General features: G+C 34.8%; 2 protein-coding genes and 1 long non-coding RNA gene across 4 annotated transcripts in view; all 3 read right to left on the reverse strand.

The window, feature by feature from the left end:
- Positions 1-94: 94 nt before the first annotated feature.
- LOC120331347 (uncharacterized) lies at positions 95-4,544 on the reverse strand. The gene is made up of 6 exons (XM_039398421.2): positions 4,338-4,544; positions 3,862-4,165; positions 2,438-3,333; positions 1,687-1,919; positions 1,431-1,594; positions 95-809 (listed from the first exon to the last, which is right to left on the reverse strand). The coding sequence occupies exons 1-6, from the start codon at positions 4,388-4,390 to the stop codon at positions 603-605; spliced, it is 1,857 nt and encodes a 618-aa protein (XP_039254355.2). The 5' UTR covers positions 4,391-4,544; the 3' UTR covers positions 95-602.
- Positions 4,545-16,171: 11,627 nt separating this feature from the next.
- On the reverse strand, positions 16,172-18,104 carry LOC144424348 (uncharacterized). Its single transcript, XR_013476637.1, has 3 exons — positions 18,033-18,104; positions 17,085-17,138; positions 16,172-16,342 (listed from the first exon to the last, which is right to left on the reverse strand). It is a non-coding gene; the product is annotated as an uncharacterized LOC144424348 (long non-coding RNA).
- A 2,965-nt stretch (positions 18,105-21,069) lies between these two features.
- Positions 21,070-24,535, reverse strand: part of LOC120331894 (oxidation resistance protein 1-like) — a 44,036-nt gene continuing 40,570 nt past the window's right edge. For both annotated transcript variants that reach the window (XM_039399061.2, XM_039399062.2), the window contains one exon: positions 21,070-23,907. In XM_039399061.2, coding sequence (XP_039254995.2) covers positions 23,766-23,907 — 142 coding nt within the window. In that variant the 3' untranslated portion in view covers positions 21,070-23,765. The remainder of the gene's footprint in view (positions 23,908-24,535) is intronic.

Here is a 24,535-nt window from a genome sequence, read left to right on the forward strand (position 1 = left end):
GCTGACCAAATCAAGTTCCATCATGATAAATTCCACTAAGCTTCAAGGAAAAATTCAGTGGCTTTATCTGTCCCACATCAACATATCAACCAAGTCATGTTCATATACTCTTTTATTGCAATTTTTGATAAGATAAAAACACCTAGCATTAAGGCAAACTCCTAAATCATGGATAGAATATAAATTTCTCTGTGGGAGACAGCACAAATAATGTCTGTAGGATAGAATAAGCAAGAAAAGTTCAGAAAAATCCGCTGACAAACACTTTATAGTTATCATCAGAAAGAAATGAGGAAATTAAGTAACTACTTCATGTATGGCTAAAAGCACAGAGGTAAAATAATTATAACAAGACTATAGAAGTTTCAGGGTACGAAGGTCAATGCAATACGCAGCAAATTTAGGCATAAAACGTCTCACAAACGAATTATGTTAGGCACAATATGTCTGTCATGTAGAGAAGAGAAATTTTCAGGCATCCGTACGATAAATTGAGGACCAGTCGGAATTGCTTGCTGGACGGTTGAATTCATGACCGCCGTTCTCCATTAGTACCCTTATATATATAAAACAATCACAGTGGTGTGTACACCTTGTATAAATCACATTAAAAGTCTTTTTTTCAATCGACCTTTACTCTTTTTGCTCGCAGCTTTTACTGATTTTGCAGTTGGTTCGAGTGTGGGGGACACTGGGCTTCTATTTTTGCACGGCTTAGGCCAGTGATATTCCTTCTTGCATTGGACACAGAACCTATATCCACATTCAGCTCTGTAACATTGAGCCTTGTTCTGGCCACCAGCATAAATCTGTAATTTGAAAGACATAACATCAATGCATAATTGAAGCAAAAAAATGTTGAAGGCCACCCAAGGTAGTTCTGTGGGCTATAAAGAAAGATAGGATATTTCACAATATCCCCATTTCTCTGGTCCCAAATTGGGAATATGACCAGAAGAGGCCCGGTCTCTTATCAGTTATTACCTGTTCAGGTCGGGGTTACAGATGTACCTGATAGATTTGGACTGCTTATTTAGAGCGATAGCTTGCTGAAGTCGAGTCATGATAATAAAAAAACACTAATTTCCGTTTTACATACTGCAGTGATTTGTGTCATAAAATCTAATCTAGCAATGAGTTATACAGTCCTGGCATTTGAACCATCTGACTTATACAGTTAGTTCTTTAACGGCATGTTTTGCTAGTCTTTTTTTGAATTGTGCTGTTTTGAGACACTTCGTTGACGTTTAAGCTAATAAAAGCCTAGAGTACAATCATATTTATTTGTGTGTTAGGTTCAACACATACAATAATGTGATAATGATATGTAAATTCGGTTTTAAAAAAATTAACTAAGTAATGGCTTAAGTAGCTCTATCATCTAAGTTTATTAGGCACAGAATTTACAAAATAAAGCTAATGATTGGCACCTTTGCAGTCCAGGAACATTTGGGGCACGTCATGACAGATTCCTCAAATTCCAAAGTACGTTTCACACGTTGCGTATGCTCAAATTTAGTTTCAGCACAAACATAGCGATTTTTACCACTTGGTGTAGTCGGCATGATGACTGGTTTCCTCGGAGATTTTCTCACTGTAAAAAACACACATTGAAATAACAGAGATTATGTAGCAAATCATATTTTCTTGTATTAGTAAAGTGGAAGGCTAGTTATAATTTAATACCTCGTTCTTGCAAGTTGCACAAAGCATATCTTCCAGATGTTAAATTTCTTTTTGATCCAATTTTAGCTGGAGATTTGAGAAGTGCATTTTGTTCCGCTTTCTTTGCAGTAATGTTTTCTGATCCTCTAGTAAATTCATCTTTTTGGTATTGATTTTTCAATGACTTAATTTGTTTGCGAAGGAAAGAGTTGTTTCTACTGATTTCAGACCAGGATTGAGAAACATAACTGCACCTGAGAAGTTAAAAAGGTTGCTTTTAATGAAGAAATGAATGAGAGTAATTTAATTTCACAATATTTCCTTACAAGATAAATTTAGGATGAAGAGTACACTTCTGGCATTATTTTAAAGGGACTGATTTTAAAATATATATTTATGGTTTCAAATAGCATGCTTTGCCTATGAATTTCAACACAAATGATAAATTGTATAAACACTACACACTACACAGGTATGCAAACAAAATATAATATATACTGCATCTGCATCCACTCTCACACATCCCCAAATTTTTTTAACACAAAATTTAAATCTTAAGTGATGGTAGAATAGCTGCATGTATGTTCTCACATGAAAGGATGTTTCTGCAGAGGGTAGTACATGTACTTTATTCCAGGCAGAATCAAATTTACCAAGCATAAATTCAATTTTACATCAAAGTTCCAATGGCAATTAGTCAAGTTCTGTTTGTGCAAAAATTTACCTAAACTTTATAAAATCAAGAGCATTAGCTGAAAACAACACAGCTTACCTTAGAATATCTTTCTTTCGAATATGAGAGAAAATTTTTGCTATTATATGTTGCATGTTTCGATTTGCAAGCTCGTTGACAATATCAAAAAATTCTTGTCCCTGTTTGCTCTCCGTAATTGGATCAAGATTAGCTGTTGTAGGTTTTCTTGTAAATCTTTCAGATTTTATTTCCAAGGTTTTTTTCACCGGTCGTCGGAATACGAGTGATGGTTTGGCAAATTCAAAATCATCCAACACATTTTTACCAGTATTTTCAGATGTTTCATTAAAAAGTTGCTTTTTGGGAAAGCAAGAATCTATGGCATTTGGAAACACCGGTCCAGGCACTTCACTCCCATAGCCATTTTTACATATGACAGGTGAATTTAGAAAAGATGAGCCAGGCTCGTTTAACAAGGGTTCTGTTATTGATTTTGATGGAGTTTTTATGCCACTATCATCATTGTTGGCAAGTGACATGAAAGCAAGTCTCTTCATAGGACTTTCGACTGAAATTGTTGAAATTTCATCATCGTTCGCTCTACGCTTCAGAGGAGAAATTTGTAAAGCCGAATCCTTTCCAAAATTTAAACTCTCTGGAATACTAGATGTCATGCTATTGATACTGTTCGCAACAGAATCAAAACCACTATCTTGAACTGATCTTTCACATTCTATAGGTAATCGCTTTGATGGAGAATGACCAAAAAAGTTGGGAAAAACAGGCTTTGTGACTTCGATTGATGTGTTGGGATTCTGATGCACTGCCGGCTTTGCAATATGTGGAAATATTGGATTCATTTCAGAGCTGCATGACTGTTCCATCTCAGTTATACTGTCTTCCATGTCCATATTGTTTGACTTCGGATGAAAAGTTGGGAATAAAACACTCTTGATGTCATCCATATGAAGTCCCTGAAAGATTAACACAAACTTTAATTAAAAAAAAAAATCATTATAGTAAAACACAATCCAGATATGATGGTTGGTAACCAAGCACAGTGATAATGCTAATTAGTATTATGACTTTCATGGAACAACTATTTCATATTTAAACCAGAAGGAAGCCCTCAATTATATGGCGAACCATGGTGTGTCTTGTCTGCCTACCAATCCATGTCGGGTATTAAAATAGTAAACCAGTAATTTCAGATGCATGCATGAACTTGATGTTAAAAAAGCTGTGACCTATCACCGACCAGTGGTTATATGAAATGCTCTTAAAGTTTCAAGGAGGCGAATAATCATGTTGAACATAATCATGTGTCACTCAGGTAATCGAGGTCGTGAGAGTTCTTAATTCAGGGAATTAGACTTACTGAAGAAACTCATAGAAACAAATATATTGCCAAGTTTGCACCTACAATATATTGATAATGTATATTTTAATTGTTTTTGACATTCAGATAACGTTTATAAGTTGTACATTTTGCGGGAACTTACATCGTCATTGTGACTCGTCCTCTCACAAGCGAGTGGTGAAAAATCAAAAGCAGCATCATTTTGAATTTTTATTCCATCTGATAACTGAAGTTGTTCTTGATTCGGTGTGCTTGTTAATCGATTCCTGTTGTCCATTCTCGGAGGCAAAAGAAATGATTTTGCCGATATACTGGCCATAGGTGATACATAGTGATGAGGAGAAATACTTCTATTGTTTATTTCTGTGTCGTGTATTTTGAAAATTGGTTTATTAGCACTCTTTTCTTTTGTGTTGTCTTCAATGCTGCTTGTTGAATGCTTGGTCCTAAAAATTTAAAAAATATGTTTATTTATTAACTCAGTAGAAAAACTGAATTAAAATAAGTTCTGCTAATAAACTTGGTGACTATCATCTATGGTGATTTAATACCATAAAGGTAAGTTTAAAAATGTAATATATAAATGCATACAATGTGTGATAATATGCATACCGGTACCTTTTTTCTTTGTGAGTTTTAAAACATATGTGCTGCGCTAGACGAGCTTCCATGATAACCTTCTCAATGTTATTTCACAATAATCCAGACTGCCAGAGTGATTTTGAAATTTCAACTTGCACTTATCTTCAATCTTCTTCAAGCACCAATCAATTTTAAAAACTTGTAAGTAGTTTCACTTTATGTAGTTTTAAATACTGAAATAATGTGTCAAAATCACATCAGTATAATAAAAATTAAAATGAATAAAACATTTTTGCAACAAAAAGTGAAACATCCATTGGCCCAATAATTTAACACATCAGATAAAGGATTCAAACATTCTTGTGACAGTGTGAAGGCTGAAAGGTCACCGACAACAGAAAATTACAATATACTTGAAGATTTTAATACAGTTCTGCAGTTAGGATTTGCATTTGGCCATTTTCAGTACCGGTATCATTGATAAGTCTGTAAGTTGTCAAATGATAATACATTTAATAATAATAAGTAATCCAATGTCAGAACGTGTGTAAATGTAGCTGGTAAGTAAGGTACAATACTGCAAAAAGTCTGTAATTGCAATGTCTGAATGTTAAGTCCGAAAGTTATGTACCAAAACTTGTGCCTTTTTCGCTACCGTAACTTAGAAGATGTATGTGCTAATCAACTGATCAATGAGACGAAAGAAAAATTTGGACACAAAACTGTTGTTATGCTTATCTTACATACAGACATAGGCCTACAATCTCAGCTTTTTTCAGAATTTATTCTATATTTTATTCAAATCCTTGAATCCAATATTGCACTATTACTGTATTACTAGAATATTGCACTGTTAATTTTTTAATCATTCAGATTATTAGAAATACTGAAAGTTTTGATTACAAAACCTGTCCAAAATTCATCACAAACAACAAAAAAAGTAATACTGGTTCAGTTAAAATATTAAAGTGGCCACAGCTCCACCGCATTTGTACTTTCAAACAGTCTAATATTTAAAGAATTTGGTTATAATTACTGTCTCACTATCTTTTGCAGTATTGATAGTTAATCGACGTTTTACAGTTTCAAGTTTATCGTATATTTAAAGCCACTTTCAAAGGCTCAATCTGATAAGCATTCCACTGATAAAAGTAACAACCATCCCTACAGCTACAGGCAAACCTTGGCAGCTCATCATCAATTTTGGTATTGAGCGCAAAGAACCGTCCCGCGCTTTTCTATAACCATTATTTCTTTTTCAACTCGTTGGATATCGATAATCGATTACCAGATTACATCCGTCGCAAATCACAATTTGATCTAGACTTTTCTTGCTCTCCCGCTAACATTAAAATAGCTAAATCCTGTGGGACCTGATATCCTAGTGTCTCACAATGTCTTTTTAATTTTTCAGAACGCGTCGCGAACGTTACATCTTTTATTTCTTTTGTTTATTAGCATTTTTGTTACTACGCACTCGAGCGTTCACAGCGCGTCGCGTCGCTTGTTTTGAAATTGCCACGAAAACGTACTCATTTGATTGGTCCGTTCCTCCAGCGTCACTTCTTATAACGCGGTACGATGAGATTACGCCCGTACGCAAATACTGACGTTCTCGGAATCCGCTAATACCTTTCGCTTGAAACGTTTACCTTTTCATAACATAATCATATATAAATCGAGTGGAAGGAAGCGCAGACAGCTGTGAAGTAACCTCGAAAGTACGGTCGGATTTCCTGTTTTCATACCATAGTGCTAACTACTAATTAAAACGGGACAAACACACTAATCTACCACCGAGTATACTATAGCCTACTCAATCATTAACAAAACGTCGATGCGAAACTACGCAATGAATCTGGTATCATTATTTGCAGTTAATAGGTATGAGGATTTGATGATAGGGATGGAATCTGAAAATAATTAACACAAAATGCAAAAAAAAATTTTTTTTATCGTATTTCTTTGAAATCGAACAGCTCGTGAATTTGATTTCTGATTTTCGACGATAGAGTCTTTGCATACAAATCGAGGAGACTTTGTGTGTATCCTTCCGGACGCATTGAAAACTTGAGATTAAATAATAGTTTTTTTCTGCTTTACGTACCAACTCTGAAATCGTTCGTTACGCATAATATTGACGATACATTTTGCATTCACTCGATCTTGTTTGAGATAAACATATCATTGCAACAAATTCATGCACATATTATATATACCGGGGTGCATATTGTCATTGATCAGATTTTCTACATCAGAAGAAATCCACTTCATCTTCAGAAGTTAATAAAATGCAAACAATAAGAGCCCAAAACTACACAATCCGTGCACATGGGCCATTCGTTGTTATTCTGCAAGGATAACTAGATCTCGAAATGTTTATCATATTTAACCCGTAAATATATGTATACTACTACGATTAACATAATCAATATCATAGAATTTTTTACATCCCGCAAATCTTCATTTTCCGAAATTCGCAGGCTTTTTATTTTTTTTTTATTGGATTTTTATTAAATAAAAACAATATTGCAATAAACAATATCGTTCAAAATCAAAAAAACAATAAATGATCACTCACATTTCAGATCACTCTATAAGACATGCATTTTTTGGATTTTTATAAATTATAGAACATTATAGCAGTAAACAATATTAATAAAATCCATAAACCATTCCATAGATAACTTTGAATTTTATACATAAAAACATAGAAATAAATAAATAGTAATATTACTCAATAACACAGACATAAGAGTATTTTTTCATAACATGAACATAACAGTTTCAATCAAATTATCTTACGGAATAAACACGAGAAAACCATACAGTTGGTAGCACAGACGTCATATAGGGGGAGTCAAAATAGGTTTGACGAAATGCGGTCGTTGCGTATCAAATTGGGGGTGTCGAAATAGGGTCGTCGAGTCAAGTTAGGGGTGACGAAATACGGTCGGTGGTTGTCAGATTGGGGGTGACGAAATACGGTCGTTGCGTGGTCAGGTTAGGGGTTGCGAAAAACGGTCGCTGCGAAGAAGCCTTGAAGATTTGATTTCCGCTTGTCAGAATAGTAGCATTACGTTTTGAACTGGACATATATAATACCAAACATAGGGTATATTCCGGTACTTTTAAGAAAAATATAAATGTATCATAGTTAAGGGTGGTTTTGTATTCAAACTTTATTCACCACAGTTATCTTTTTAGATAGATAATACAGCGATATTAGACGTCTGATACATTTGAAGCAAGTATAGGGGTGACGAAATGCTGCCGTTGTGTGTCAAATGGGAGTGACGAAATAGGGTCGTCGAGTCAAGTTAGGAGTGGCGAAATACGGTCGGTGCGTGGTGTCAGATTAGGGGTGCGAAATACGGCCGAGGCGTGTCAGATTATAGATGGCAAAATATGACTGAGCGTGTTGAATTACCGTAAATCTGGCAGTAGGGTGTCGGTACGCAATCAGTGACAGCGAGCTGGATGAAATCAAGGATCACTAAATTTGAAAATGAAATACGCTGAGTATTTAATTAAATGTTTATTGTAGCAATTGAACCTCTGTATATTAGTATCAACCTGAATAAAGATGTGAGGGGTATATCGGTAGTGAAGCCAGGAAATATAGAATTAAAAAGAAATTATTTATGAAATCGGCGATGACAAACCTTGAATAGGTATTGGAGGTTATGATAAATGAAGGAGGAACCGATCACGGACCAAAATTTCAGAAAAAAACGGAACTTCGCACCCTGGATGTAAAATTCAATAAAGTTCGAAAAGTAAAAAACGGAGGCACAGTTCGGAGGCTAACGTTATGAAATACATCTGCATATTTATTATCTTGTTGTACGATGTTGCCTGAAATACGTTTGTGTTCGTCGGGAGTATTAAAACAAGACATGAAAAACGAATAACAGAATCTTTTACAGTTAGTTGAATTTGTTTTAAGCAAATTTCCATGTCCTCAAATAGTTCAAACAACTTTTTTTTCTATTTCTAATACTTTTTGTTACCTAGTTATGCATAGAACTGACATGTAAAAACATGTTTTATGTCATCGTGCAAAGTGATTGTTATTTAATTTAAATTTGACGTACGACTGGGATCACTCTGCAAAGAGAGACTAAATTAACGGAACATGGTAAATATTCTCTCAATGCAGAGTGATTAAGTCGTATGCCGAATTTAAATTAAATCAAAATCGGCTAATTAAAATTACCTAAACGTTGTAAATAATTCTTAAAGTTTCTTTCAAATTTTTTCGACTTTCAATTCAAATAAAATTTTTAATGTGAAAGTATGTTTGTTATATTATCACGTTTTGCTCTTCAAGAACATTGAACATTTGCCCTCTCAAAATAGTAACAGATTTCTCATATTTTAAGTAGAGAGTTTATTTGTTTTTTCAAACAGAAAACAGTAACACGACAAAATATAATTGTAGGCAACAGATTCTCTGTATAAACTGTATAGCAACTGGTATCAATACGATGATGTGGACATCGAGATCAGCTACCTGTACCATTCAATATTTATAACGTGAAAGACAAGAGCTTTAGATGTGATACGACATCTAGGATGTGATATTTTAGGTTTGTCCGAAACCATCAATAACTTTCAATGGAAGAATAATTTAGTTGGCAAGCGTTCGGGATGATATAAACATTAATTAAATATACTTAGATATAAATTCAGACAAATTACTTGCTTGATCAATTATTATATTAACAAATTTGACATTTCTGATTGATGGCTAAAATGATAAGGGAAGGTTTTCATGTGAGTGTGTGGCATTGGTTACTTAAAACATGTAAATAGAGAAATAAAACATAGAGGCATCAAAACGTCACTGCAATAGTCAAGTTGTTCGAGTGTTAAAGTTCGGAGCAACAAAGTAGGTAAAAAAGCAATCATCTCAAAATTGAGCTTAAATGATTTCGTATGAATAAGCTCTACAAAGACCATATAAAATATTAGAAAGAATACTCATGTTAAAATGTAATTTACACTGATTTTTCATTCTTTTAGTTAGGAACCAAATTCTATGTGAATGTCTTTAAGAGATGAAACGCTCTTCAGATAATGTTAAGCAAGTGAAAAGCATACCTTAGTGGCACCTATATATATTTCTTCTGATGCATCTAAGGATGTACAAAGTCGAAATGAGAAAAAGGTTTTGAAAGAAATGGTCCAATCAGAAGATTGCACTCGAAATGTTACGGAGAATATTTGAAATGTTTATGTAAATATGAAATGATAATTATACGGCTATGTGCTATTCGGTGGAATCTATTAATTTAGTCTGTTAAATTTTAGATTCGCTGGATAACAATGGATGCCACATTTGAAATAAACAGGGTGGTCGATAGAAAAGCAGAAATTTGGGAGCTTGAATGAGATCACGGATAAAATGCATTCTTACTAATTTCTTGGACTGCCAGGCTAAGATACTGCTCTGCACAGACGACATTACGAGCATCCATAAATGTAATATAGCGTATGCCTTTAATAACTTCATTAAAGTTATTACGTAACAGTTTATTTTGTAATTGACATATTTCCGCCACTTTGCAGAAAAACTGAGCGCGCCGTGTTCGCATCTAGTTAGCAAACATTGTTACATCACAATTTAGTTGGTCTCGCAGATAGTAGAGAAATGTAGTCTTCAATATTACAGCTGCAATGAAGCTTAATCATCTGTGAAATGAAAACTGTTGAGATGGCATTTGATTTAATGTCATTCAACCTATTCTTTGCAATGGCATTCATTAAAACAAAATATTGAGTCAAGCTTATAATTGACGATGATATGGAATTCCTAGATTTGATATCGCAGAAACAGTGACATACTTCTCAATGAGATTAAATCAAGTTGTTGTTTTTGTATTTATGGATTCTTATTTTATTTTTGCTAATAAATTTGATAAGATGCACGTTCGGAATTTTATTTTTAATGTTAGGGGAAGTTGAGCTTATGGTAATTCGATTCTTGGGAAGACCGTATTCGGAGCTTTTCAGTTTGTGAAAATCAGGGAGTGACATTTAGCTAATTGAGGACCAAAAATCGAATCTACAACGCGGACAGAAATGATTTTCCTCAGAGAAACCCTTTGGCATTGATAGAATGTTGCTACTCGACATTTCGTCTTAATTATATTTTAACATACGAACCAACTAACTAGGGGTGTGTGGCGTATCTAGGGTGCGGCAAGCATGGCTCGTGCCATAGTCACTGTTTGGGCGCAAAAAGAGCGGAAAGTTTTAATCGTAAAATGTTTTAATAGAATAATTTTGAATTGGTAATAACTGAAACTCGTATTTCTACACAAATAATAACGTAAATGTATCTCATTTAAATAATAGGCGCCGTGGATTCGCACTTGCTAGGGGTAGAAAAACTGCATTTTCTCGAATATTTTCAACGAATACGCAATAGTTCTAATTTATAATCGACCAGGACGTGGCGGGTCGATAATAGATCCAGAAATTAAACTTAATTGAAAGTAACTCATAGCATATCGTGGGGTATCTGTGGATGCTTGCATAGGGTCTTGTTCGAAGCGACAAGTATTGAATAAGAATCATATGAAAAGAAATCGTCTGATTTTGTTATAATCGCTGTCTGTTTGGTCAGCGTAATTTTTCCTGCTTTCCACACCATAACGTCGGTAGAATATCTTTCTGCCAATTATTTTTTTTCTCAATAATGTAGCATATTAAATATTGTCTAGAATAAAATTTATCTAGATTATTATATGGCTGTAGTGGTAAAAGGTTAATACGACAAACAGCATGTTCCATCATTTTTTTGTTGTTTCGTTATTTTCTCACGTCACCTAGACATGTGATTCCTAATAACGAATGAAAAAGCATCTTCATAATCGGAGTCCGAGGTTTGTGTTACCGAAATCGTAGTGTGCAATTAGTCCCTAATGTATTTAATAGAAGCTGAAAACTGTTTATCAAATTTATGTAGTATTTCCGCTGCGTGAGACAAAAACATGTATGGATTAAACAATTTAATTGAAGAAAATTGAAATTACCTTCAAAAATTTTCAACGTACAGTGTTTTCTACAGTGGTTTCATTTTGCTTCAGAAATTGTCAATCAGTGCTTGAAAGTGTCCAATGTAAGTAAAAAACATGTGGAGCAAGGTACGGCTTTCCAGCGTGTCTCAAACATAAGCAAGGTAGGTGAACTTTTTATCATAGACTCTTTTAAATTTATATCTCTTAACGTTCCGAAAGAATTTTGCTAAGTATTTGCTGAAATACAGCTATACTAATATTCCGTAGTTCTTTATTATTATTATTATTACTATAATGGATAATTGTAACACACTTAAATTGTACAAAAGTGTGAGTGCGCATGATCCATCAAGTCAAAATGTAATAAAAAGTTCCAAAATAGGCAAAGGGGTGTTTTAACGATAAAGGTTGGAACACTGCCCCAAAATTACTCTCCAACTATTTGCAAGTGGCGTGTTTCATGAATTGAATTCAATTCACACTGAAATTGATTGCTATTATTTATTCCAAGCCGAAACATTCTATCTGTACCGGCATAGGCATCTATGTGTTAAGAGAAATAAAAATGAATGCAAAATAACATTGGCGGAGTTCATTTCGCCTTTGCTGAAATCATGAAGGCGTTTTGTAATGGAATATTTCGGATTTGATAGTTTTTTTAACTTGTATTTTATCATGCAGGTTATGTCCTGGATATGCGAATAAGGTGAAAGCGAATCTCACGAATCGAGAGTTTGTTGAAGTAAGTTTAGATATATTTATTTTTCCATATTTATCACAGCGGAGAGGAAATCCGTAAGACGGCTTAATTACGTGGACATCAAGGCTTCTCGTCCGGTGATCAGTCCATATCGCCTATCTAGATTAGTTAACTAGTTATTATTAGTCTTGGATGCATGAACTTAATGGCGGAGGTATGACGAAACAGTTGTACGTAAATCACCTCCAGGAGTCCAAGAGGGAAACCAGGAGTCAAACAATCCTCTTCCACATAATTTAACCCCACATGATTCATACCTATACCGGAGTATTTAAAGATTCCCCATGACTTATTCGTTATCATGTTGAAAGTTGAAACCTTGCTGGAGACCGCGCAGGTCCACAATCATCAAATACTTCCTCCCTTTGCCTATTTCTCCTTGTTATGCGTAAACAACTCTGGTTTCAGTTTTCTTCAGGTTTATCAGATAGTTGCGCACAACTAGCTTATTAGCGTTCAAGGATTAAGTAGTTGTGTGCTTTAATACCACATGCAATAACGCTAAATAAGTAAATTTTAAAGTAAGTACTATCCACATATAGAAGCTTCTTTCTCTAAAACAGCGTTTCCCAACCTTTTTTGGTCGCGGACTATTTTCTCACAGGCGAAAACCTTTGCGGACTCAAGGTGCGTTTTTTTGCAACCGTACTCTGTGTGAAGAAGCAATAAAAGCAATTACGCGCTCGTTAAAAGTGCCCACTTTTTAGTGTATAATGGCCGTTTCCGTCGCACAATATTCAATCCATGACAACGACAAGACTTTAAAATATCTTTCTATTTTAATTTGATTGTGTTCATGGTAACTCACGGTTGCGTCGACCTATGACAAGATGAAAGCATTACTTCTTTAAAATGCCACGGCAATCTGCGAACATAATAATGTGAGAATAATATTGTCCGATTATATTTAGTTTCGATACATATTTTTTTCGATCTTGCAAATTTGTTATCGCCGTTAGAAAAATCAAATTATCTGCTATAAAGTTCCAGAAAGTACAACTTGATTTGGCACTTATTAAAAATATATTTACAGTATATTAGTAAATCAAAAATACAAATTCATCGCCTTGCTTCACTATTAATTTAATTGTGATGATTTTCATCTGCAGTCGTGTTGACGAAATAAGAGCAAAGCGTGGTCGTGTCCGATTATATTTTGATATGATTCGTATTTTTGTGAATTCGACAAATTTGAGCTGTTCGTACAACACTTCTGGCGCTCCAGTACTGTACGTACCAATGTGGAGGCAGTAAAGCAAGGAATCCCAAAGGAAAATGCTCTGGTACGTATACTACGGTAGCACCAATAGTGGGATTCAGCCGGTTCGCACCGGTTCTATAGAACCGTCTCACGGAATTTTATAAGATCAGCGAACCGGTTAGCCTTACTAAAAAAAGCATGTAACAGTACCGGCCGAAAAATATGACTTTTGGGATGGAACCGGCTGACAAAATATTTGAATCCCACCACTGGGTAGCACCCGAAATTTTGCGATTTGCAATGTCTAAAAAAGCGTTTTTAATCGGTTACGGACCACGGATAATACGGTTACGGATAATAAACAAAACTGGTGTTCTCTGTTTTATTTCTAGTATTTTGTATTGCCCCTTTCCAATTTAGAAAATTTGAATTGTCACCATTGACACCTACCAGGAAAATTTTTTATTCCTCGTTGTTCGAACTCGCGAGAAACACCACTATGGTATCTATCGAAGCGTGTGCAGACTCGTGTTTTCGTCGGAAATCCGCAAGTGATCAGGCGACGCGCTACCTGTTACCAAATTTCCGAATAGTAAATTGCTATTCTGATAGTTGAGTATTCGAATATATGTCCAGTCCTACTCATTAACCAGTAATTATTGTCTCGAATATTGTTATGTGTATAAACTTGACTTTTATGTTTTATGTCAATTCTAACTTAAATAGTAACTTGGCTGATAATTAAGTTTCGCAAAAATGTTTGCAGTCCGCAGTGAATTTCTGGCTCGCTGCGGACTCATTTGAGACCGCTGACTCGGGTTGGGAAACACTGCTCTAAAACGTTGCGAGTCTCTTGACGAAATTCGGTTAGTGATCCATATTATTGTGTAGATATATATATATATATATATTTATATTATTCTTCAAGCGAAACTCTATAGCAGTGGTTCTCAAACTTTTTAAGCCGCGCCCCCTTTTAGAATTTGTCAAGTTTCGCGCCCCACCTCAAAAATAACTTGCTAACAAGCTACAAATAACGGATAGTTAAACGAAAGTATGCTTTATTCAAAAATACATGTTAAAATACGTAAAATGAAAGTGAATATCTAAAATAAGGCTGGCAAGATCAATCTAATAAATATATATTATATTTTTAATTAGCTAAACGCAACCTAAAAAATTGTCTACTCAAGTTGCCAGTCTGGAGTCTGAAATTGTTGAACATGAAGTGGACATCAGATCGTTTTGTTATTATGGTATTATTGGGAATCTTTTTGTTTCCGTGATGAAAAAATCGTCTTTCTCTGTTACCTAAAACAATCAAAATCAAAAATTGCGCACCCTGTGGTGTAGTCTATTGCGTACTCGTACTACTTCGTTTTGGTTTTAGTGTCCATATATTTGAGCATCGCTATCGTGATGTATCAAGATGAAAGCTTAGTTTCGAAACTTACGTATTTTTGGGTTGAGTTGTGCAAGTCGATGTTTAATCTGTTTTTCATCGGTGGTGTGAAATGTAATCCATAATCGCCCTGTGCTATGTTGAATCTGTTTTTTTTAATATTTCAGCTGCGTTCTGGTTGGCAAGATCCAAGGACAGTCGACAACCGGACACGTACGTTGAAGAATAATGGAATGAATTGTCGTACCTTGATTATATGAACAGCGTATTTTAATTTTCCATATAACCATCTTTCTACCAGAGTTTGCCGGATATCAAAGCTTGCCCCTGCGTGAAATGGCGCTTATGGAAATGTTTAAAATGCGCCCTCTTGATCGATCGTTAATGGGATACTTTTACGTTATTTAAGCAGTTTTTATCAAAATGTGGTTTCGCCCATTGTGCGCCCTTATCCAAATGAGCCTAGGTATCACCCAGAAATTTACAATTCTTTTGTTCTTGTCTGATCATGGCAGACTCAACTTTATCCACCTCTTCTCATACTTTTTTTTTCCGATGACTAGATGTAGATTTTTGTTTATTCTATTGCTTGAAAAGTAATAAAATTAGTGAAGCAACAATATCCGTTATTATCCGTTTCTCCATGCTTATTGGTTGTCCGGGACTTATTTTTGTTAAAACTGTAAAAAGTGTCTTGTCTCACTCGCGGATTTTACACTAGGGCGCCGCCCTTCCAGTGACGAGACACATTCGACGATTGGATGTTACATTCGCGGGACTCATTTAGTCAACTTGAACAAATTTATAATAGTCAACCCAGCGCCTTTACCAACTAGGCCAATTCAGAACTTAGAAACAAAGGTCTAAGGTCTATGTATCATCTCAAAGGACTTGAAATTATAAAGTCATTTAAGATGATAAATATTAGAACTTAGAGCAAACTAACGTTGCTCCTTGACCTAGTTGGTAAGGTCATGATGACCAAAGTTCTAATCCCGCGAACTTACTGTCTCGTATCAATTTCGTGTCGTCATTAATTGGATTACGCAGATATAAAAAGTATGAAGTAAAAAGTATATAAGATGAAATCCCAGAATAAACGAAAATGGAGATTATTGAAATTTATATTCAGATCACGCATGATCAGGCATGATTGTGGGCAATTTTCGGAAATTATACTTGATTTATCTAGGCCAATGGTCTGCCACAAATAAAAAAAATTGCGTCGTTTCGGCCCGGATCCAGCGCCGGCCTGCCCCAAAATACCGATGCTCGCTAGGGTGACGTCATACGCATGTTCACACGCCTATTTCTACACTCCGATGATTGCTTACAAGATACCGTATTCGAATAAATCTTGCGCTTCTATAGCATATCTATAGCAGTCTACGAGCTGATAGTTATTTGATGGCAGCCCTCACATGTACACATAAATCTGTGTCCTTAACCAATCAATACCTATACCTATCATGGCCCACGAACTGGGGTGGCTAAGCAAGCGCTGACCTCCTCTAAAACCCGGATACAGAACTGATTAAAAAAATAGAAAATACAATTGGTACAATTCTAAAACACTATATCAAGATAAAAATGCCATTCTAGTCTGCTTCATGCGAGATTAATCATCTTTTACTTCCGTCAAGTACGCACCTGAAATATATGAAACTAGTTTAACAGCGTTGGAAGAAATATTTCACAAACCGCCATGATTTTGATTAAAATATACCTCCCGGACTAAAATTGCTATCCCCAATTCCATAATCTGCAATTAAAATTACGAGTAAAACACCCATATGCTTTGGATTGAATTTAAAAAGCATCACTTGGGATTCGATAACAGAAAAAATTGACAGCATTCGAAATATCTCCGCAAATTGATTCTATATCCTTAAAGCAGTGGTCGGTAACCTTTTGTCGCTCGGGGGCCAAAATTAAGGGTTGCGAGTCATTGGCGTGCCGCATATTTTTAGAAAGTTGAAAACCGAACAGATGATACTTTATATAATAAAAATCCAAGCAGTGATACATCTATGGAATAGAATATAGATTCATTTCCTCATTGCATTATACCTCAAAAAATCCCATTTGAGTCCCATTCGCGGCCAGATTATATAACTCCGCGGGCCGGAAAATGGATGTAATGGAGATAGCCATAGACAAAGACGTGCCAAAATTTTCAGCTGCCCAGGCGAGTTTCCGATAATGATACCCCTTATATCTAATTTGAAAAAGGATTTGGGGATAAACAAATTATAGATAGGCGAATATACCGTATACTGAATTTCTAAACTGCAGCTAAATTGGATATTAAAGATATCGATAAAGTAATTGGTTGAATAATTTTTTTACTATATTTCATGCCTTTATAAGAAGAAATAGAATAATTACTTACTTTATCCAGATTTGTAATATTGAAATCGCCTTGATTCGCTGTTCTTGGCAGAATCTGAATGATGAGTTTTTAAAAATGCAGATTTTTTCACAAGAATAACAGCTATTTACATATCTGTGGATATTTGATGAAGTACGCTGTTATGAGGGACGGGCGCACGGCTGTTTTTTTCCCAGCGAGTTAGTGATGAAACTTGTTTCTTATTGTGAGTGACGACTTAGCGAACTGACTGAGTGATGGATTCTATGTTTTCAGTAATTTATATTCCTTGTTAAAATTGACTTATTAAAATAAAAGTTTGCATACAATCATGTTCAATAAAAAATTTAAATATCTTCTTAGTAATCAAGATTTCGATTATTAAGTTATCATTTATTCCCGGCTTTGGTATTTAATGCCAGTTTAGCAGTTGCTCCCGAAGTATGTGCACCAAGATGGCGCACAACCTGAACATATATATTATGTGTACCAGGTTAGGGTTATCAGTTGTGCGCCATCTTGGTGCACATACTTCTGGAGCGCCGTTTAGAACGACCCAACACGCAGTGGAATGCATCTGTGGACATTTGACGTAGTGTGCTGTTATTAGTGATGGACAGACGACTATTTTCTTCCCAGTGACTAGTTGAGTTATTGTTGACACAACATGATTCTTATTGTGGGTGACAATTCGGCGCGAACTGACTGAGCGATGAAATTAGCAAGTATTCAAAAATGCCCAGCTTTAGTAGTTAATGTCAGCTCGGCACAACCCAACACGCAGTGGAATAGATACATCGAACATCGAAAAAAAATTACAAACTACAGCTATCCCGAGACCAAGATATTTTTGGAGAATAAACGGGTGAAATATTTCGTTTCGATTTAGAACAATTTAGAAAATTATGTTTTACGTATACGACTTTCCCTCTTGAGTAAAATATTGTTCATAAAAAATTAAGCGGCCACCTGTCCATTTACATCGATCAACTGCCACTCGATCACCAGCAGTAACAATATCTTCTACCTTCACAAAGGCCTGTAAATAAATTGGAAATTATAAAACCTTTGCTCTATAATCAAGTTGTGATAAAAAAAACCTTAGATTTTGTAACATACCTACCTTTCCATTTACATCGACCGATCGTCACTCGTCCTCTAGCAGTGACAATATCTTTCTTCTTCGCAAAGCCCTGTAATTAGATTAAAAATTATAAGGCCTTTGCTCTATAATCAAGTAATAAGTGATAAATTACTTTAGATCAGTTACCTTTCTACCTACATCAATCAGTCGTCACCCCACCATCAATCATGTCAATATCATATGTATATCGGTAGATTTTTCTTCACTTTTAAGCCCTTAATTTGAAAATAATAGTTATGGCTTACTTTTTAGCGATACAAAGTTCTTGTGCAAAGGAGCAAAATTATAAACAGCACGTTGACGCGGATTACAACTCACAAAAAATATGATCAGAAAACAAGACTTGATCCATAAAGAAAAACGTTGCAAAACACGTAAACAAATACATTCGGAAAGGTATATAAGAAAAGAAACAAAAACTCAATGCTGAAATCTATATTCATCATATTATACCACTCAAAATTCTGAATATGACTGAAAAAATATGCTAACCAATTGTATCGAAATAGATTATTATGTATACAATTCAAGTTCTAGCTTATATATGCATGAAGAATGCGATATATCCAGACCTTCCCTGTCTTAAAACTGTGAATATACCTCGCTCGGACCAGCGCAGAAACGACCTCCCACTACCACGCCCTGAACCAAAATGTGGCACGCGCGCGAAATATTTTTTTAAGGTCAAAAGAGAAAAAAAGTACAGTATCAAAGACAAACACAAGGGGATAGAGTTGTCATTTTTAATAAGGAAACAAAGATACTGTAATCTCATTCTCACTCTGATCAGTGGCCAATGATTGTTGTTTACTATTGGAAATAAAGAACGTAGATTTATTTGGGATGTGACTGAGAAAATTGTCTGATTAAACCACATTCCATGGAAACTTTATCAAGACAACTATTTATTTGTTGTTAGTCTATTTGTGTTTTGTTAAAAGCCCAGTCTCGACTAAACATGTTCTAGGAGTCATAATAGGGCATTAGTGACGTTTACGGCGCTTCATTCCTTTGGGTAATTATAATCGGAATTGACTTTACGAGACGTCTGTTGCCGTGGTCTACACTCTACAGAACTTCACTTCATGTTTGGCAAGTATTTTATACATCTGTGAGGGCAAAATCTATAACTGGCATTGGAAGAAAAGAAAAACCTCATAGATTCCATTTCATCATAGTAGAACAGTAGCAGCACGTAATACCAAACACAGCGCATATCCTTCGATATTTCAACAATTCAGACGTAAAATATTTCGAATTAGTTTTGTGTTTTATCTGAATCGATCAATGTCAACGTCATCTCGAGGACAATAAACTTTCCAAGAAGCAATTCTCGGAAGCATCCACTTTAAAATATGTTACATTTATACGTTGTTTGGACGTATGTTTGGAAATACATACGGCCATGTAAACCGTGCTGCTACTGTTTTGCCAGAATAAAAATCGAATCTATTACGTCCCCCCGTTTTCCCAGTGTGTCGTAACGCTGCCTTTATAGGAAGTTTTCCAGAAATCGTCCAACCAAAGTTGTAATTTTTCAGAATTAAAAAAAATCCACGAGAGGACATATAATGTTTATTGTTATTTTATAATACCTGTAACTTTTCCCAAGTGTAAAAACGTTCAGTATGTGTGTATGCGAAAGCAAAAAAGATAATTGTTCAATTATTTAGTAAATTTAGTTAAAATACAAAACCACTTTTAACTATGATACATATATATTTTTCATAAAATTATCGGATGTACGCCATGTTTGGTATTATATATGGCCAGTTCAAAACGTGCTGCTACAATTCTGACATGATGAAATCCAATCTATATGTTTTTATTATTTTTTCTGTCAATATATCGTAATGCTGACTTTATTGAAAGTTTTCGAGAAATCGTCCATCCAAAACTTTAATTTTTCGACATTTCCAAAAGTAGCCTATACCCACGATGAGGGGACGTTACGTGTTTTTTTTTTCTATTTTATACTCTCCGATACTTATTTTAAATACGTCCAATATCGCTATATTGAAAAGTAAAAAGATAATTGTTCAATTGTTTAGCAAATTTAGTTGAACTACAAAACCACTTTTAACAATGATACATATATACTTTTCATAAAATTACCGGAATATACGCTATGTTTGGTATTATATATGTACCGGTATGCCCAGTTCAAAACGTAATGCTACTATTCTGAAATGCGGAAATCAAATATTTAAGGTTTCTTCGCAGCGACCGTATTTCGTCACCTCTAACCTGACACCACGCAACGACCGTATTTCGTCACCCTTAATCTGACACGCGCCGACCGCATTTCGTCACCCCTAACTTGACGACCCTATTCCGTCACCCCCAATTTGACACGCAACGACCGCATTTCGTCAGCTCTATTGTGACACCCCCAATATGACTTTTGTGCTACCACCCCTGTAGAAGATGTCACAGCTAAGTGGTCGTTTGAAATACACATATATGTTATTTTTAGCGGGCAGATGATACGACGAAAATCTTTGAGCTGAGGAATCGACAGGGAGAATCGCCTTTATTAATTTTTTCCCCCGGTAATTACTCACATTTGCAATTGGTGGATTATGTGGTTCACGTAACCGCTGGTCGGTTTCGGCTTCCTCCACCATCAAGTCCATGCTTCCGAAAACAAATAACTGGCCAACTAATCAGGACCGGACGAGAGGCAGTGGCTCGCCATATGATTAAGCCGTCTTATCGACTTTCCTCTCCCCCGGGATAAATAGGTGAATCCTATCCTAATCCTACGTGAATGAATTTTTCTCTTATTATAGTGGTGTGGAGATGTATCAACTCAAATCCAATCTAGGACTTTTCTTCATAACATTATGGTCGAAAAAGGTGTTTTTCATTTTTTTATTATATACAAAATGAACAACCAGGAACACCAACATAGACAGTAGAGTAGTAAGATAATAACAAGTCAAAAATAATGCATGCATTTCATATGAATATATTCTGCTATCAGGACTGGCCAAAACAGTCAAGGGTGATGGTAATTATGACAGCATTTATGAACATAAAATGGCTTGGGGCATTTTCCATTCAAGTAAAACACATTTGCGAAACGTGTAAAATATTGCCAATTGTTGAAGAGTTAATGCTTAATAATATCATGACACTTTATGATCATTTGCATCCGAATTATTAATATTCTCCAATCAACAAATATCATACGAAATAATGAAGGTTTACTGGTCATTTTGCATGTGACAAGTCCTACAAGTGGGATAACCATATTCGGAATATGCTTCGAAAAAAATTGAGTAAAAGACATAAAATGGCACATTTAAAAATCTGGAGATCTATGCTATGGCTAATTTTTGATGGTGTGACTTACAAATAAAGCATATAGATGAAGCTTTATTCAGTCAGAAAAAGTAAAGTAAGAATATGTCATAAGGCATAACAAATTATATAGGATACTACCAGGCTAATATGCAGCTTTACATTGAGATTGCATTGCAGTTTGTTCATAGCAGAATTATTGCACTTTTAGCTATATTACCTGGTAATATAATGAATTGCCCTTTCCAGGGAACTTCCGTAGTGTGTGTACCAGATAAGCCATAGCTTTCTGTGTTAGGTTTCAGTCCATTTATACAACTTATGCAAAGTAGGCAAACAAAATTAGTTACCCCCATATTGGTACACACAACTTCTGTAGCGCCCTTTCCAGAGCATGAGAACTACTGTCATATAAAAATGAATGTAAAACTTAGTTGATATAACCCATTCTTGACTTGACAGGCTCTAGAAAACTACAACAATTGCACACCATTGAGGCCAGGTTGGTAACTAACATAATTAAATAATTTTTCTAATGAGACAAAAATGACAAAAGTTTTTATGGGATGGTTGGATCTTGCTTCAAAACACATTCATGCATACTTTAACTTGCGTAAGTGAGATTTGGTACACAAAGCCCTAACGGATAGATTACAGAACTTATGTTCACAAACAACGAGTCGCATAGCATCCAAATAAATGGTGCATAGGCTAGAAATAAATCGCTGTTATACAAGAACTTGCATCAAAAATTATGACAGCTTCATACACTCATGACAGTATAGGAAATTCTGAATTTGGACAAATTAACTGTTGTGGCGAAAAAATTGTCATTCTATCACAAGCAATAGTACAGACATAACTAATTTCAAAGGAACATGTAGAAAACATATAGTTATATGACCACCAAAGGCTTGATGTGACTAAAATATGAATTTGATTCAACAGTCTTCAGTTGTGAACAGGGTATGTCTCCTCAATGAGTATCATTCAAGGCAAAGTTATAACTTATGCCAAATGTTATTGGGAGAAAAATTTGGATATTTGATGGGACAAACTTATATTATTTTTCTATTTAAATGAACTTGGTCATATGAATTTAGAATACATACATAAATGAAATTTTGTGGTCAATTCTAAGTACGGTAATAAGCTACTTGTGTATCTCTGAGCCCCTAAAACGCCATTTTAAATTTCAAAGATAACCAAAAAATTTTGAGCAAGCAAATAAAAAAACATACAGATTGAAATTAACAGTGAAAATATAACAATAATGAATGAACACAAGCGATGTGGGCCGCTGTGGTCAGATAGATGTCCCTACCTGAAGATGGAGAATATCAACACTATTTGTATTGGCGCTTAGCATAGCAAGCATTTTAGTTGACTTCTCTGAAACATGATTTGATCAATAATATGATTCAAGATATACACTGTTATGCCATCAAAAAAAATATTATTGTCATATATTTGCCTTCAAGAAATGAAAAAAGCTAAAGTAAAACATCTGAATCGGAACATTTTCAAACTGTTAGCCAAATTTTCTGCAATTAATCCAATTTTTTTGTTCACTATTGAAAGCTCGTAATCGAAATTGAACTCAAGAGCATAAATACATCAGACAAACATCAGATTTGAGATATCACAAAACTATTTCGATAATTCCATGATCTTTTTCTCCAGAATCAGAACGAAAATTTTTATTCAGTTGTTTCTTTTTCACGTTTTCTCAGGAATTAGTCTGACTGCCCATAAAGATTGATGATATTGTTGTATTAATCAGTGACCGTAATGAAAATATGTGATTAAAAATTTATATTTCAGTGGTAATTTTGAATAAATTTCAAATAATTGTACAGCACAGTCAAAAAATTCAAAACAAAAACAAGGTTTTAAAAAGTGTTGTTTTTTCTATCTCAAAGACGATACCAAAAATGCTATTAACATGATATCGAACCCCCCAAGGTGCAAGGGGACGCCGATCAATTAGCAATTATACAGTTCTATTCCCCCCAAAAATGGCTATCAGGTATTATTGCAATTTTTTATTTTGCTTTCTATATTTTCAAAAGCAATTTGATACATCTTCTTCAGATATTATGCAACAACGATAGAGTGCTTCTCGACGTGACAACTCTTCTAAACAAGCTACTGTGGCTCCTCACCCTCTGAATTCCTCAAGTTGAGCCTCAGAAAAAGAAAGCTTAACACAGTGATTCAAATAACGCCAGCAAAATTCGAATGAAGGACGCTCAGATGTCTTTTATCATCCAAACCTCTACAGTTTGTATTATAAAATCTTCTTCTGATGATAAAACTTTATTTTTAAATGTGTCGCATGGGTGACTACAACCCCGGTATAAATCAGAGTCCAGCCAGAGACCGAATGTTCCCCTGCAGAAAGAAGATTATATTCAGTTAAGGCACGATATAAAATTAAAAAGGAAAATGCAAAAATTTTTTGTACCAAGCATCGTGCAATGTAAATTGACATTTTGAAACACATTCAATATTGAATATGGAGACATTGCTGTAAGAACAGGCCTACCTAAATCAAAATATGTTTTTGAATTAATAATTTCTTTATAATGACAAGTGTTTTATCTATACGAATATACAGTACTCATTCACACATTGAGCCCTGAACTAGGCTCTATACAAAAAGGTGCTGATATTATCAATATGTAAAAATTACTATTTTTTGAAGGACTTCCCGGTTTGGCATTGCATACCCAACATATCACACTTTAGGTAAACTGGTTCTCCAAAGTGATAACTAATATGGAATCGTTTTTTTAAATATTTCAGCTAACATTTTTGCTTTCATCAATTGCAATAAAAATAATGATAAAAAAGGATGGATTTATAAATTAAATCAAAATTTCAAACAGCTCCTTTTCAGCCATTCAAACTGTTTTAGCATCTTATATAACAGGGCATTTTCCATTATAAAATATCTGCTTTGAAATGTCATTGATAATTTACTCAGAGAAACATAATCCATTAGCTAATAAGAGACATT

This window comes from Styela clava, chromosome 6 (assembly GCF_964204865.1).
Source record: "Styela clava chromosome 6, kaStyClav1.hap1.2, whole genome shotgun sequence".
Lineage (NCBI taxonomy): Eukaryota > Metazoa > Chordata > Ascidiacea > Stolidobranchia > Styelidae > Styela > Styela clava.

Bases quoted from the DNA above. Each gene is read 5' to 3' on its own strand.
- LOC120331347 (XM_039398421.2), bottom strand. From the start codon at position 4,390: ATGGAAGCTCGTCTAGCGCAGCACATATGTTTTAAAACTCACAAAGAA. The intron at 1,595-1,686 runs GTATTAAATTAT...TGTTTTTTACAG, and splicing joins GTGCAACTTGCAAGAACGAG to TGAGAAAATCTCCGAGGAAA. The intron at 810-1,430 runs GTGCCAATCATT...TTCAAATTACAG, and splicing joins AATGTTCCTGGACTGCAAAG to ATTTATGCTGGTGGCCAGAA.